Source organism: Eurypyga helias, unplaced genomic scaffold (assembly GCF_000690775.1).
Source record: "Eurypyga helias isolate BGI_N326 unplaced genomic scaffold, ASM69077v1 scaffold3283, whole genome shotgun sequence".
NCBI classification, from domain to species: Eukaryota; Metazoa; Chordata; class Aves; order Eurypygiformes; family Eurypygidae; genus Eurypyga; species Eurypyga helias.
Genome location: NW_010239085.1, coordinates 25,671 through 40,701, shown reverse-complemented (window position 1 = coordinate 40,701; position 15,031 = coordinate 25,671). Strand labels below are relative to the sequence as shown.

Sequence of the window (15,031 nt, the reverse complement as noted above, 5' to 3'; positions counted from 1 at the left end):
CCTGATCAGCACTTAGTGGGAGCCAAAAGGTGTAGGCAAGCCCTAATCAGAAACAGCCCACAGAACTCGAGTTTTACAGCTGACAGCCAGAAGAGGCTTTGCCTACGTGTACAGGTCGAACGGAGAGCAGTAATGCTAAAGCTAGTTTTAAATGCTCTTATCAGGGCTCCCTCAGACACTGCTTTGTGAATTAGCTGTAGTGTGGGCCATCTTCCTTTCCTGACCCCTCTTTCAGTCCATTTTACTGAGTTAAGTATCCGTGTTTTGCAGTAACAGTGACAAGGTTGTAGGTGGCTAACCTGTGCATATATACTGCTGTATCTTGATTTGGGGTTCAACTGAAGGAGATGCAGCTCTTCACGGTGCAGGTTTTGTGGTTAACTGAGGGAAGGGCTTGGCACAGTGCAAGAGAAAAAGCACATCCTCTCCGCGTGTCACACTCTGAACATAGCTTCTCTGGTTTTAATTATGTTTGCAGTTTCACATCGTTCCTAGATCTGCTTTCCTCATCTTTGGTTATATTTTCCACACAAGGTGCTGTGTTTATAGCCTCCCTAGAGAAAATGATGAGCACCACATTTGCAAGGGAGAGAGCAAAGAAAAGGGGGAGGAATTCTCCACAGAAAAGCCACTGTCTTGTGTCTGCTGTTAGACTAGCATTTTTGGGTTTTTTTAGTGCTGTTTTGCCATCTTTCTGAGTTGTGGAGTACAGGTTTTACAGTGAGTGCACACATGACTGGCTGGCAGCGTATCGAAAGGCAGTGCTCCAGGCATAAGCTTGGAGTGCAGTGAGCAGGAGCTAATACTGCTGCAAATACATTTTTGCACATGGACCGTGAAAGTGATTATATTGCACTGTCAGCATGTTTTGCACATGCCTTACCATACGTGAGCATAGTAAATGATATTATTTTTTGAAGGTGGACTTTTTTTCCCTCTTTAAAACTTGGTTCTGGAAATAGCCAGTTAGATGCACTTATTTCATTACACTACATACACTTTTGTTCATGGAACCATATTGCCTTCCCCATGAAGAGTCAAGACAGCCTGATTTGGGATAGGCTTCCAATGAGCAGTGGTGGAAAGAGAGAGGTGCATGTTTGAAATTGAACCGTAGGGAGTAAAGGACACTGGTGACTCTGGACATCCTTAGTTCAAAACTGTTAGTGTGCCAAATCTGATCTAAATCACCTGTTCAAAGAGCGCTCTTCCTCCAGCAGTTCATGGTTGTACTAATTTTTTACTGGGAAACAAACACCTTGTATCATTTCCTTAAAAACCGTTATGTCGGTTTAGTAAAGAATCCAGCTGTGCTGATGACCTGCCCCAAATCCTGCACTCAGCGCACAGTTCTGGGGAAGAACAGATGCCATGCGAGTGATGATTTATCGTGCTGCCTGCTGCCAAAAACTTTTGAACTACATACTGGGGCTAAGCAGTATCGAATGGTGCTGTGAAATAAATTGACACTTAGCGTATTTTGTTAATTGTCGATGTACAGTTGGGTTGCTCATGGCTCGTTACTAGTGCATTGTTCTCACAATTTCTTGGAACATGGAACTCATTAAAGTGCTGGACAGGAAAGTTGTTTCAGCCTGTGTGTAACACTGTACCGCATGGTACAGCCCCCTTCCATGGCGTGTTCTGATTGTATGGTTCTGACTGTATGTCACAGTACTTGAGAAGCTGCAGGAGCTGTGCTGCTTCACTGTTCAAATTCTGAGAAATTTTAAGAGGCAGTAGCAAGGGTGAAAAGTGAGTCAAAGCAGAGCTGGGCCCACCCTGTGGCAAGCTAAAGAAGTACTGGAAGATGCAGGAGGCATGTTTTTTATGGGAAGAAAAGTTTGCATAAAGCAGGGGCAAGATCTAAGACAAAGCAAAATTTATAAATGGAGGTGAAGTTTGCAAAGACAATAAGCGCTAGTGAGCCTTATGTCATCTTGCTATTTGGCTGCCTTTTTGCTATTTACTGCAGGGACAGCTGCCTTTTCTATGCTAATGTAATTATTTGTGTAGGCATATTGTTTCTGCAGCTTAACTCTAACAAAACATGATTCTGTTTTTCAATTCAAACACCTACAGGTCAGAAACCGACCGTGTTTCTCTAAAACATCTCTAATTGAATTAAATGTTTTATTAATGACAAAGAATGCTAAACTACTTATTTAGGAAGTGGGCTGTGAAGTTTATGCGAGCCTTTGGGTACCTTCTGGAGGGAAGTCCATAGAAATCCATGCCACTGATAAGGTTTGATATGGATTTTAAGTATGGATTAACAATCAGGTTGTTCAGAAAAAAATCACGAGGTGAAAAGTGGTCCCAAACTGAGAAGTTGAGAAAGTGGATGGTCTTTCTACAACTGTTTTAAGAAAAAGTTATGTGTGTACTTGTTTGTGACTGAGGAAGATTAAACTTACATGGACAAAACTGTCTGGCTTATAAGCCTCTGAAATAGCTTGAGAGATGGAGGTAGGTGGCAGGCAGTGTAAGACTTGAAGTGTGACAGCCAGTTAGCTTGTTCAGGAGCTAAACCATTCTGGTTCTGATTGCTGCATGCTTTGCGGTTGTTAGTGAGCTGATAGAAGGTGCTTGACAGGAAGAGCTGAGTACGTAGACTCCTCTGAAGGATAGAGCCAGAGAGCTGCGTGCGTGCCAGGTACTACAGGACTGTTGTGGGAGGAAGCTGAATTTAATGTTCATATGGGACAGCCAGAGCCTTGATCCAGCAATGGACATCTTTGACTGTAAACCAGGATCTCATCCCGCTCTACTGAACAGCGTATTCACATGCCTGAAGTTACACACACAGACACGGAATGCGATAGCTGGCTCTCGGACAGAACTGGGCAGTCCAGCAGCTGATTTATGAGTGACCCTTTCAGCAAAGGAAAGCTTGTTTGGCCAGACAATCCCAGCATATGCCAGTGAGTTTACAGCAAGGGTGAAGTTGCTTTTGAGTGCCCATGGGATCTCTCGGATGCGTTTATTCTGATAATGCCTGCTCTCGGAAAGCATTCTGAAATTATTAACTTGCATTACTGAGAAATTATATGGAAACTGTACAGTTACCCATTCACTTAATATCCATAAGATGCGATTTCACTGAAAGCCGCAGAGGCTCTTGTGCCTTCAGCCAACCCTCAGAAGCTGTGCCGGGCGGTGCTTTCAGCACGAAGCATAAGCTGCACTCGTGCCGCTTGTTACTGAGGTAGCTGTTGTAATAACTGTTGGTAGAAAACAGCGTAACAACATATTTTTTTGAACTTTAGATGCTCGGCTGCTGCTGCTGCAATATGGCAGTGATGTAACAACTTCTGTGTATGGTGGAGCTACAGAACAGGGTTTCCTCAGCAGTCTGTTGTTGTTGAACAAGTGGATGTTTGGGGACTGAATTTCATGTCTCATTTTAAGTCCCAAGAGAGTGGCTACTTTGAAGAGCAGAACTCGACTGCCTTCTCTTTTTCCAGCAGCCACACATGCTGCGTAAGGAGCGTTAACCATGGCAAGCCCACAGCTGTGATTTCGGTGTGCTCTGTATTAGCCTCTGTGGTTCCAGCTGTACCCAGCTCCGCACAGCACAGTTCTGTCCCGGGCTTGGAGGACCCGCTCTGTAGTTCCTCCACACTTCTCCATTTCTGAAGCTCTAAGACAACAGGACGCAGGCTGACAGGTTTCAACTCTGTTTTGCACTTTTGGCTGTGGGGAAGCGTTTCTTTGTGGGACAGTTAGCATTCCGGGAGGTGGCTAGGTGCCTTTGCAAGCCCGGCCTTTGCAAGAAGAGAGAGCCCTGTATTTGGTGTGGAGCTCTGGCAATGAAATGGGTGACATCAAATCTCTGTATCTCTCCCTTCCTGCTGTTAAACTAAGGCAGTTTATAGTCTTACTTGAACTTATTTGGTATCAGCAGAGTGTTTAACTATCCAAGGATGGCCTTATATAGTAATTATTTCAACTTTTCTCTTGGGCAGTAGGTTTCTAAATAATGAACTGGCAATGCAATGAAATAATTCTCTTTGATTATCCTGAACTGGGAAATATGGAGCGTAGTACAGATTTTTGTAGTGTTCATTTTGGTCTGCTGACTTCACTGCCCAGGTTTCCGCAGCAAGATAGTTGAAAGTTTAAAGTTAGTTTTATATTTGTAAAAGGGGAGGAGGAGAAGGGAGGTGAAATTATGTGTGTGCTTTGGTTTGTGCATTGCCACCGAGACAGCTCCGTTAAAAGCTGTTACTGCTGAGACTGTGAGCCCAGTGCTTACCCCTTTCAACTGTATAGTAAAGCACCATCATCGTCAGAAGGGGAACTTTGACAATTAACACCCACTTAGGAAAATCCCTCATCAGCTGTTGTTGAAAGATCATTCCACAGGGGTACTAGAAAGGGTGAAACAGGAACTGCCCTGATCCAGAGATGTGAAGGCATATTAAATAATGAACATGGATCATAAGGTAAAGTTGGTAGGATGCCTTCACATCATTGCTCCGAAAGGAAAGAGATGAGCTTTTTGTTGGAATGCACTGTGCTAGCTTGGAAGGAACAGCTTGCATGGAAAGAGCGAGACAAAAATTTTTAGAGTGTGAGCCAGAGCAAAAAAAGTAAAGAAAGGGCAAAAGTTTCTATACATCCTTTTAAGATGTGAAAATCCCCTCTCCCACATGTGAAAGAACAAGTGGTGATTGCCATATCTGAAAATATTTTCAGGTTTTTGGTTGTGACAGCTAAAAGCTAGTTACCCTATCCTTGAGAGCCAAACCAGTCACACTGATAGTGCTCTGTGCAGTTACTGGGATTCGGCCCTTTGCAAGAACGCTCCGATTTTGCCTAATTTATGGAAAATTCAATTCTGCATATTGTTTCACTGTTGCTTAGAGGGAGTGTTGAGAAGAACTCAAGATGGAAAAGATTGAGCAGAGAGCTATCTGCCTGCTTTTAGGATGGTTACACCTGATTCCAGTCAAGTATTTATGAGGTTTCTTTTATTTCTTAAGGTTACGTGATGATTGTTGTTGACTGGAAGGATCTTAAGGGGCAAGGCAGATTTCTATAGCATTATCCTTCTTTAAAAAGCATGGATTATCAAGAAGCTTTTCAAAGGACAGAAAAGAACTAGTTAAACTTACAAAAACAAATTTTAGCATTTTCACACAGTTGTTTTTCCACTAATGAAAGCTTTGTTTGGGTGAAAATTACAATCATAGGCCACCACCCTTGCAGGGAGACTGAGGATCTCAGAACAGTACAGCTTTCTCAAGCCAGGTGGAGAATGGCAGTGATTATAAAGTGATGAAAAATTAGTGTCAAAGCAATTGTTTATTTCTAGGAACAGTATTAAACCCCAATATTTTCCTGCTTTATGTCAAGATCAGCATATCTACATGTATAAATTTGAATTACATGCTGACATGAGGGAAATCACTATATCCTGAACCCTATATTGAAATTTGCTTTTGTTCATTAATTGTGATCATTTAATCTTGGCCGTATTTTATCTCAGTTGGCATTGGTTTTTTTTCCCCCCCCCCCCCCCCCCGGTTTATTCTCTAAATCCAAATGGAGTTAAGCATCTCCAAGTAACATTCTTTTCTGTTTTACATTGCATTTGGAAATACAGTGTTAGAAAAATCACTATCAGTGCAATTACAGAAGTACTGTTTTCCAAGAAAAGAGATTTTGTCTGTTATTGTCTTTCCCCCCCTCCACTCCCAATTCATAATGTGTCTGTACTTCATCAGGCAGTGAGAAAATAGGGACAGGATAGGAATTGGAAAAAACAATAAAGTAATCAGAATTCAGTGGGCTTTGATACTGCCAACGACTAGGTCTGTACTTCATATTAAAGCAAGTCTGTAGTCTCATTGCCTTAAACTGGACTGTTCATGGGATTCAGTCTCTTCAGAAGAAAAAAAAAAGCCTAGAACAAGTTTTTACTGTAAAGGAATAAAATGTTTTATTCTTTCTATATTTTTATATTTTTATTTTGAACAAAATATTCCCCCTGTAAAATAAACCAAGTAGCACTTCCTCCCTTTACACTGAAGTACGAATCAAAAAGCCAAGTCCTTTTTTGGAAGTGAGACGAGATCCTCAGCTAACATAAACTGGTCGACTTGCACTGCACTTCAAGCTACATTCTTTCCAAAGATCTCTGTTGCTGTGCTTCATCCAAACGTATGGGCCTGCAAGGTCTCTGCTTTTTTAAATACTAATTCATGTTTATAAATGGTCTGTGAAGCACTAAAAGGATAACTTGTGCACCACATTGTGGGAAGACAGGTGATTTAGAAAGTGTTCAGTGAGGCAGGGTCTCCTTGGAGCTTGGCATGCTTTTTGAGTAGGTACAGTGGCAAATATGTTGTTGTTTTTACTGGGGCTGGCTATGTAGCAACAGAAATCAATAGTAAATATGAGTAGACTGAGTTAAAAGAGGAACTTATTTAAAGGAAGGAAAAAGGAGCTTAAGAGTAAGACAGAGTTATATTTACTGACAGTTAGGCCAGCTCAGGAGCAGGCACGGTTTTGGAAAATGAAGGTAGAGAGGGGATGGTAACAGGACTTTCTACTACGCACGTGATTACAAGGGCCTGAATTGATTCCAGGTGGTATTGCATATGAATGCCTGCTAAAAATTATTCCACGTGTGCCTGCTAAAACTTGTGCCAGGGGAAGCGATATAAAAATGTGAAAATTTTCCGAGTGAGAGGAAAATTAAAAAACATTGGGAAAAATCATTCATTCTCATGTGAAGGTAGAATGAAGTTAAATTGTGGGTTGTGTGTGTTTAACCCTACAAGCTTCAAGAGACTCATTCCCCCTGAGTTAGCAGAAATCCTATTACCTGCTTAGAGAGTGGGATTAACATTTTGCTAACAGGTATCACAGCTCCTTCCTGGACAGTAACCACTGAGATGGGGCCCTGCGGTGGGACAGAGGTCCCAGCAGGGTTTTAGTGTATAGTCTCATGGTTAGATTCCAGCAACAGTTGTAGTCAGACAAACTTGACTCATTACGTCCGAGATGCACTTTTTTCAACTGGGAAACAAGTCTGCAGTAATCGACAACTGGGTGCTATTTATGCCTCTGCTTAAGTGACCATGGATAACGATCACTTGATGTATTTGTAAATGTGACTTGGCTGAAGCTAAGGGTAGAGTCTGAGACCTTTATAAGAACAAATCTGTCAAAGATGTCTAGTTCCTCCTTTCTCTTACGTTCCAGCCCTTCTGTCACCTGTAGGAGTATTGTTCTGTCCCAGCCTTTTGGAATAATATTCCCTGGCTGGCTGGAGAATCAAAGCAGGCTGACTGGTACAGCAGTGAAAAAACCTCATCCAACAGAAGGCAGCACAGTCAAGAACACCTTGCTCTGTTTTACGTAGGGCAGGATGCCAGCGCTTGGAGTAACATGCACTTGGCTTGACCCACAGATTGTTGGAAGACTGCTTTTGACTGGATTAGATCTTGGATCAGGCTCCTTGTGACTAATTTTTGGCTTAAACATTAGGATTGGGGTTCATGGAAAATTAGGTTAGGGATCTGGACAGAAATTTAAAAGACCAAGATCAGACATCATTATGTTGTGAAGACTGTCCCAGATTTAATAAGCTAATCCAAGTCTTACGAACTCTTAGAAGACTTGACTGTGCAGGCATGGAGAAGTTTTACACGGCCAAGGCAATGTCCTATAAAGCCAGACTTGTGCAATTGAAACCTGTAGCTATGCATGTGTATCTTCTAGGGACAAACATTTGTTTTAAAATAATGGTTCTCACTGAAATAGCACTCTGAAACCTATGTGTGACTAGTTTCCTCCTTTGCAATAGGTTTTGAAGCAATCGTGCACTGAGATTTTATATTTGGAGCCATCCAGTGTCTGTGTTGGAGGTAAGTTTTTATAATTTAAAAATAATATTCAATTATTATAGGACTGTAGTTTCCCTGTTTTACTCAAAGCGAGGTCTCTAAAATAAAACTTCTCTATCTAAAAAATCCTCAGGGAGTTTAAGAAAGATCAGATCCTTCTCTGTTGACTCATTTTTCTCCTCAGAGGAGGTGTCTTCGAGGGCTTACTTTCATAATTTAGGTAATGCACGTAAAAGTTTGAGACACATTTATCTGCCCCTCCCCCATTAGTCATGCTCTGCACTTGCCCTCATACGCAAACAGTGATACTTACTTTGAGATGCTCACATGCTGTTTTACCTGTGGTCACGGAGTTAAGTTCTAGGAATCCTGATAACATATGTTCATAGCAATTCATAAAAACATTTCTAGTGTCCTGCCCCAAATCTGTGGAGTGTAAGCAGTAAAGCGTTTGACTGCATTTTTGTGTTGCAAGCAGCAATGCATTGAGTAGAGGACTTACACAAAACAGGGCTCGTCTTCTTTCTGGGTTTCACAATCCAAACATAGTTTGAGGCCAGTCAAAACAAGGTAGTTGCAAAATCCCTTTTTGTAAAAACATGGATCCTCTCAATGAAATTAGTGGCCTTGGTAAACAAAGCATTTTCCCTGCTCCTCCACACAGGTAGTGTGGCCCTTATCCACCTTCCAGAGAAACAGTACTAAGGATGCTTTCTTTACCTGGCACTTCTGAGTGGTCCTGATCCATGTCTGAGGAGTCCTCTTGTTATGAGACCCAGGTTTCTCATTTGTCAGAATATTCACTGAGAAGCTGTTTCTCACTGTGCAACTGAGCCCCAAATCTGGTAGACAGTCAGATTCACCTTCCATTTTAATAGGGCTGCCTCAGTGATAAAGATTTGGGAACCAATCTTTATTTTTCCTATAGTGACCCAGCTGAAGAACGCAGTACAAGGGGTCAGTTAAAAAGGAGACCTGAGGAAGTTTGAAGCAGTACTATGTTGTGCTTCATTTATTGCAGGTTATATTGAAATTCGCCTTGTCTGACTTACTGCAGTGCATTAAAGATTGGTGATTCTGGGTTTTTGCTTTTCTCTCCAGAGGAGTTTCAAGTTGTTCTTAGAGGAAGTGGCTTAACCCTTGGTGGGAAAACTGATGGTGTTACTTGTACCTATCAAGTCAATGGAACTACCATTCGTAAGTACTGAAGTCTGAGATGATCTGGCTTTATATTTCCTATTAAGTGATTTATTGTGCTTCTTATTACCGCATTTAAGTAAAATTGAAAGAGAAAAGTATTGAAGAGGAGAAAAAAAGAAAAGCACTGAGGATTAATAAGAGGATGCAAGTTATTTCACATCTTGCTCAGTGGTTTGAATTTGCTACCAATTGCTGTGAGCTGTAAACTCTGACTGGTGTTTGGCAGCCCAGCTGGCTGTGTGAATTAACACAGTGATAACTGTCTGGCTCCTGATGTTCAAGTGAGCAGATGTTTGCCGATGAAAAAAAACATGACCACAGACTGTACCGACCAAGTGCCCCTTCTTGTAAGAAGACCCAGGACCTCATTCCAAAAGGCACTGTTTTCCAAGGTACACTTACCTTATCTTGGAGCATCTCTGCCCATTCAGGCTGGTGTACCAGATGTTTCACTATTACGCTGTTTGTTTCAGGGGCTTGGCAGGGTGTGGGTGTCCCTCTGTGACATGGGTCCTCTTCCTGGAGCTCCTGCTACAGCATAGAACAAGACCAAGTCAGAAGAGTTGGTACTCTCTTGTCCCTGTATTTTCACATGGTTCATCACCTCAGTGTCCCAAGCAGCACTCTCCTCCAGGAGTGGGTCTCACTGCAACCACATCCCTAGCTGGACTCTATAGCTTCCTGACCTCTGGAAAGGAATTCTTTTGCAGAGTGACTATGGCATCTTTTACTTTCCCTGTAGCTTTTTTTCCCTTTTTTTTTTCCTTTCTTTTTTTCTTTTTGTTTTGTGTAGTACTCACCATTGGACAGATGTCCAGATGTTTCAATCCTTAGTTACTCCTTTGTCAAACTACAAGTGCCACTGGTGAAATTTTTCTGAGTGGAACGCTGCCAGAGTTAGAATAGCTCTAAAAGTAACTGAGAGGTAGTGCAGACTTATTTTCTTCTTGGTATCTGAATAAGTATGCTCCCAGAGAATTTAATTTTCAGCAAAATATTCAGGACTTGGTCTTGTCTTGCTCAGTAAATTAGCTTGCAGCAGGGCAGATGAAAAGTCATGCCAGAATTTGGATTAGCCTCCTTGTGCTGCCCTGTTCCCTGAACTGGCACAAGATAGATGATGGTAGAAAAAATGCTATTAATGGAAGCCTCTGCCATCTTTTATATCCAAAAACTGAAGTGTATGGTTAGTGTATGTATAGTCAACTTCTTACTCTAAGCAGGAACCCTCAGAAGCGAGCCAGACTGGAAAAGAAAAAGCCCAACTCATTTTTTCCCTACCTACTGTCTGATTTTTATATTAGCCTGTCTTGAATTCCTACCCAATTGAACATGTGTTTCCAGTACATTTTCTTCCTTTCTCTGGATATCATATAGACTTGAACGGGCTGCCAATCTCTCCTGCCTGTTAAATATCTAAAATAAATTGGAAGAATAGCAAAATAGCACAGTAGTTCTAGAATAAGGCAACCTATGAAGATAAATTCTGCTTGTGTACATTTTCCTTCAGTTTCAATTAAAATTGTCACCTTTGTTTCCTATGTTAAATTATAGCTTGCTTCTTTACCCTTGTTGCATAAGTTCGCTTCATGGAGCTCAAATTAGGAATATTGTAAAGCTGTTTCTGCAGTTGTGTATGTAATGTCATGGTGTACCTTTCTTAACTGGAGAAGTAGGGAAACAGACTAGTTCAGTTCCATGTGAATAAAATCAATTTCACACTTTCTAGGGAAAATAGTTGAGATATCGGTGACATGACCTGAAGATAACTAAAACTTAAATTTCACCTGAAGTGGCTGGTTTGCAAGTCATAAGGGCTCCTCAGTTCTATTCCTGCTTTGCTCCTGACTTGTTTACCATGAGCAGTCACTTCTCCACAGCCCAATCTGTCCATTTGGGAAGTTAAAATCGTAGCACATACATTTTTCACCTGAGTGTTTTGAGGCTTGCGTCAGTATGGTTATGTTTGTAGTGGCATTTGTACCATTCAGGGTCTCCTGATGGAGTGCATTAAGGGACTGGTAGAAATAAGAACCTATAGAATATGAGAGTTAAGGAGGGATTTAGCCATTTTCCGTAAGCATCACAAATGTAAACATCCTTTGCTCTGCTGGCCAGTGCTACTATCATACTAACAGTTTTGGCATTATTTAATAGCAATGCTAGCAGCATATACCAAATAGGCTTGTGGTACTTAACAATTGGTCGTCTGTGGTGCTGTTGAATTGCAGTCTGTGCTGCCAACAGTAGCCCCTAGGAACTTGGATTTTGATGGTCTGTATGCTACAAGTGGGGCATGAATCCACTGTGGAGAGTGTCCAGAAGAAGCTGGCAAGGATGGGCAGAAGTCCAGAACACAGGCTGTGAGGAAGGATCATAGAATGGTTTGGGTTGGAAGGGACCTTAAAGCCCATCCAGTTCCAACCCCTGCATTGGCAGGGACACCTTCCACTAGACCAGGTTGCTCCAAGCCTCATCCAGCCTGACCTTGGACACTCCCAGGGATGGGGCATCCACAGCTTCTCTGGGCATCCTGTTGAAGTGCTGGAAAAGTTCAGTTTGTTGCATCTACAGGAAAGAAAGAACAGACCAAGTTGTTAAGTGTGGGCTGCTGCAGGCCTGAAGATAATAAGCTGGGCTCTAAAAATCCACTGAGAAGAGAACAGGAGGCAAGTGGCTTCAAATTCTGCAGCAGATTTGGGTAAGGTAGTAGGAGAATGGTTATTGCTGTAAACATTTCTCAGACCTGGGATGCGTTACCTAGAAAGCCTTTTAGCAGCTTAGATGAGTGTCACTGAAAAATGTCTGAAGCATGTTGTCTTTAAATAACCTTTTGGAATGTGTTCTGACTCTGGTTTCTCTGCTTCTCTGATTGTGCAGTCTTTTATAGCTGTGCAGCATGTGTATGTCTGCTTTGCTATGGTAGAAATAAGTATACTTGGACAGGATGAAGCCCCCAAATACTTGCTAGCATCTGATGTGAGAATTTCCTACTGGATCTCTGGGCTGCTTTTTTTTTTTCCCCTTGGCTCCAAAGAAAGGGTGTGCTGAAGCACATGAAGGGAGGGGAATGGCATAGTGATGTATTTATTATATGTTGCAGTGTAAAAACACAATCTGCTGTACGGGGTCTTGCCAGAGGCCTGCTGCATCCCACCCAGGTTCCCATCTTCTGCAGCGGACAACAGCAAATGTTTAGGGAGTAGAATACTAAGGAAGTAGGGAAATTTAATGTGATCCTACCCCGATAGGCAAGCTCTGTGCTGGGCTCCATGTGCTTTTGTCTCAGAGGAAACTTAAGAGAGATCAGTGGAGCTCAGATGGACAAAAAGGCAGGAAGTGCTCCTTGAGCAGTAGCGGGAAGGAGGAGATGGTCCCAGGAAAAGGAAAATTGTCCTGATGTCATTGCATTCTCCTCTACAAAAAGCTGGCGTGCTCTCAGTGGATCCCTCACCATTTGAGGGCATAACAGAGGGTACTTGATGGGGCTGTACTTCATTGTTAGAGTTCCCCTTACTCATAGCTCGGGCTCCACTTGGGGACTGGCCTCAAAGCAAACCGTTATTTTGTCAGTTCTTCTCTTTTCAAAGATGCATTTGGCACGTTTCTCTTTTTGCATTTATAAAGAACCATTACCAAATGCTAGAAAGGAAACCTGCCAAATGTAGCTGTGGGATAGAAAAATAATCTATGAAACATACCATTAAGACAAAAACATATGGCAATGTGCTAATCCCTCTTCCCCACCTCACAACTAGCCCCAAATCTAGGCCAAGCAGTCCGTGCAGATTATAGCACATAAGAAAAGCTCATTTATGCTAACAGCTCCTCCTTCAGCTGCCCCTGAACTACTTGTATGTCTGCCTGTTCCCTAAATGCACGGCAGTGTCATCTAAGTTTATCTGGCAGATCATTTATCTGCTCTCACCCCTAAATCAGGAAATAGTCCATGCTTGCAGGAGCAGCTCCAGTACAGAAATTAATAGTCCTACCATGGAGAAATTTGGGAGGATGGTTCTGCACACAGGAGCAGAATTTCTCCCAGCTTACCAAATCCTTTTCTCCTTTTCACAACTGCGAAAAAGGAGTGCTGTGCTGGACACGGTGCTCTGCAAATAGATGCTTTATAAGCTTAAGAGATTTGCAGACAGCTAGAGACTCAGAAGTATGAGAAACACAGGAGAAATAGACATTCCAATCACAGCTGATAAAATAGTCCTTGAATGCAATGCACAGGATTGGAGCTAATTAGAAACAAACCTTCATCTTCCAAATATTAGGAAATCCCTAATAACATTCTCACTCTTTGCAAAAATAGTCTGTATTCTAGTAAGTTATCTCTCTGGAAGAGCATGAGCTGACGTAACATAAAGCAAGCAATGCAGTGTGGGCTCACACTCGCATTTAAAGCCAACTCTGGGGTTGCATCTTCAAGGCACATCTTCAAAAAAATCCAGCAGCTTTATCCCTAACTTGGGCCTGCCTTGCTTGTAAGTTCCAGACACTACCAAACGAGTAACCCACACACTGTGAGCAGGGGAGGGACATCAGCTCCTCACTTAAGCAGCACAGTATATTAAGCGCGTGTGATTTGTTTTTTTTTTTCAGATGAAAAACCAAAAACGGTGGAATCTGATTTTCTGCTCTGCCCTGCACCAATCCTATACAAAAGCGGCCAGTAAGTACTTCAAACAAACGTCATCCTACGTTTTGCTAGGATTAGACCCATTATTGCTGACGTTAATCATGTGGGGTTTTGGCTAGAGGCAGTCTTTTGTTGCTTTTATGGGGGGTGGTTTGTTGTTGCGGTTTCTTTTCCCCCATTCTTGTGTTATTTCCCTGGTGTATTTGCCAGCTTTGGAATGGGCTTTAAATAGTCATCTGTGACCAAACCAATTTGGACAGTGCCTTAAAAATGAATATTCAGCCAGTTTATTAAACACTGAAAAGGTCTGGCTTGTCATAAGTTTTATGCAGATTAGCTGTTTTAACAGGGCATAATATGCTCTCTTCTGGATAATATTTAGGCTCATTGTTAAATAGATTACATTATCACTGACACTTACAAGCTATTATTAAAATTATGTGTCAGGATGCATACCACTGCTCAACATGTAATGATAAAACGAGGCACTAATTTAACGACAGCAGCAATCTCCTAACAGCGCTGTGGCTAAACTGCAGTTCTGGCCTTATTCTAAGTGTCACTGGCCATGGCTGCACATTACTTCTGGCCCTTTGAGAACTAATCCTTCCCTCCTCCTCTCAGATTCAGACATGCCCGAGGCTTTTAGGATCACTTCGACTTCATTGTTCAGATTTGTGAGATAGGAGCATGAAATAGAAATTCTAAGCTAATCAGAAGTCAGAAAACCACACGTCAGGTCTTGGCCCTGTAGGAGGGTGAGGGCTTTCAGGCTGTTGACTTGCTCCCTGTTTTGCAAGCAGTTCTCAGAGTTATTTGGGATGAGGTTAATATTAATCCAGTAGGAAGCACAGCAGTTTGTTACAGCTCTGCATCGGCATTTTTCTGTGGTAGTTCCCTGCAGTTTAAGCACTAAACATACTGCGTAGATGATTTTCAGTAGTTACTTTTCCAAGTTAAGCAAGAATCAACCGCCTCAGTTGTGCTGCAAGACGGATAGCAAAACCCCAAACACGCATCTGTTTTGAGCATTAAATGGCATCTGGGAGGAGGAAAGCTGGAAAGCGGTAGGAGAAGAAACTTCAGTGATTGACCTCAGTGGAAGAGAGGGGGGTGAGTCACTGCAGCGGAGCTGCATCGTGGTCTCCGTGCAGCAGCCAAAGCTTCTCTCTGGGGAGTGAGTGCCGGGTTATGGCCGTGCAGGGAGAACGAGCATGGAGGAGAGTTACACGGAGAGCAGAGGAAGGGGCTGAGTTTTTCATGCCGTTATGTTTTTGTGATACTCACGTTGCCTTTTGCCTAGCTACGTAAAAACGTTGGTCCCGTG

General features: G+C 42.3%; 1 protein-coding gene across 1 annotated transcript in view; it reads left to right on the top strand.

Annotated features, from left to right (window-relative positions):
• Positions 1 to 15,031, top strand: part of ANTXR2 (anthrax toxin receptor 2) — a gene marked incomplete at its 3' end in the record, with an annotated part of 59,056 nt that overhangs the window by 20,951 nt on the left and 23,074 nt on the right. The window contains exons 7-9 of the mRNA XM_010148020.1: positions 7,820 to 7,880; positions 8,961 to 9,056; positions 13,668 to 13,737. Coding sequence (XP_010146322.1) covers positions 7,820 to 7,880; positions 8,961 to 9,056; positions 13,668 to 13,737 — 227 coding nt within the window. The remainder of the gene's footprint in view (positions 1 to 7,819; positions 7,881 to 8,960; positions 9,057 to 13,667; positions 13,738 to 15,031) is intronic.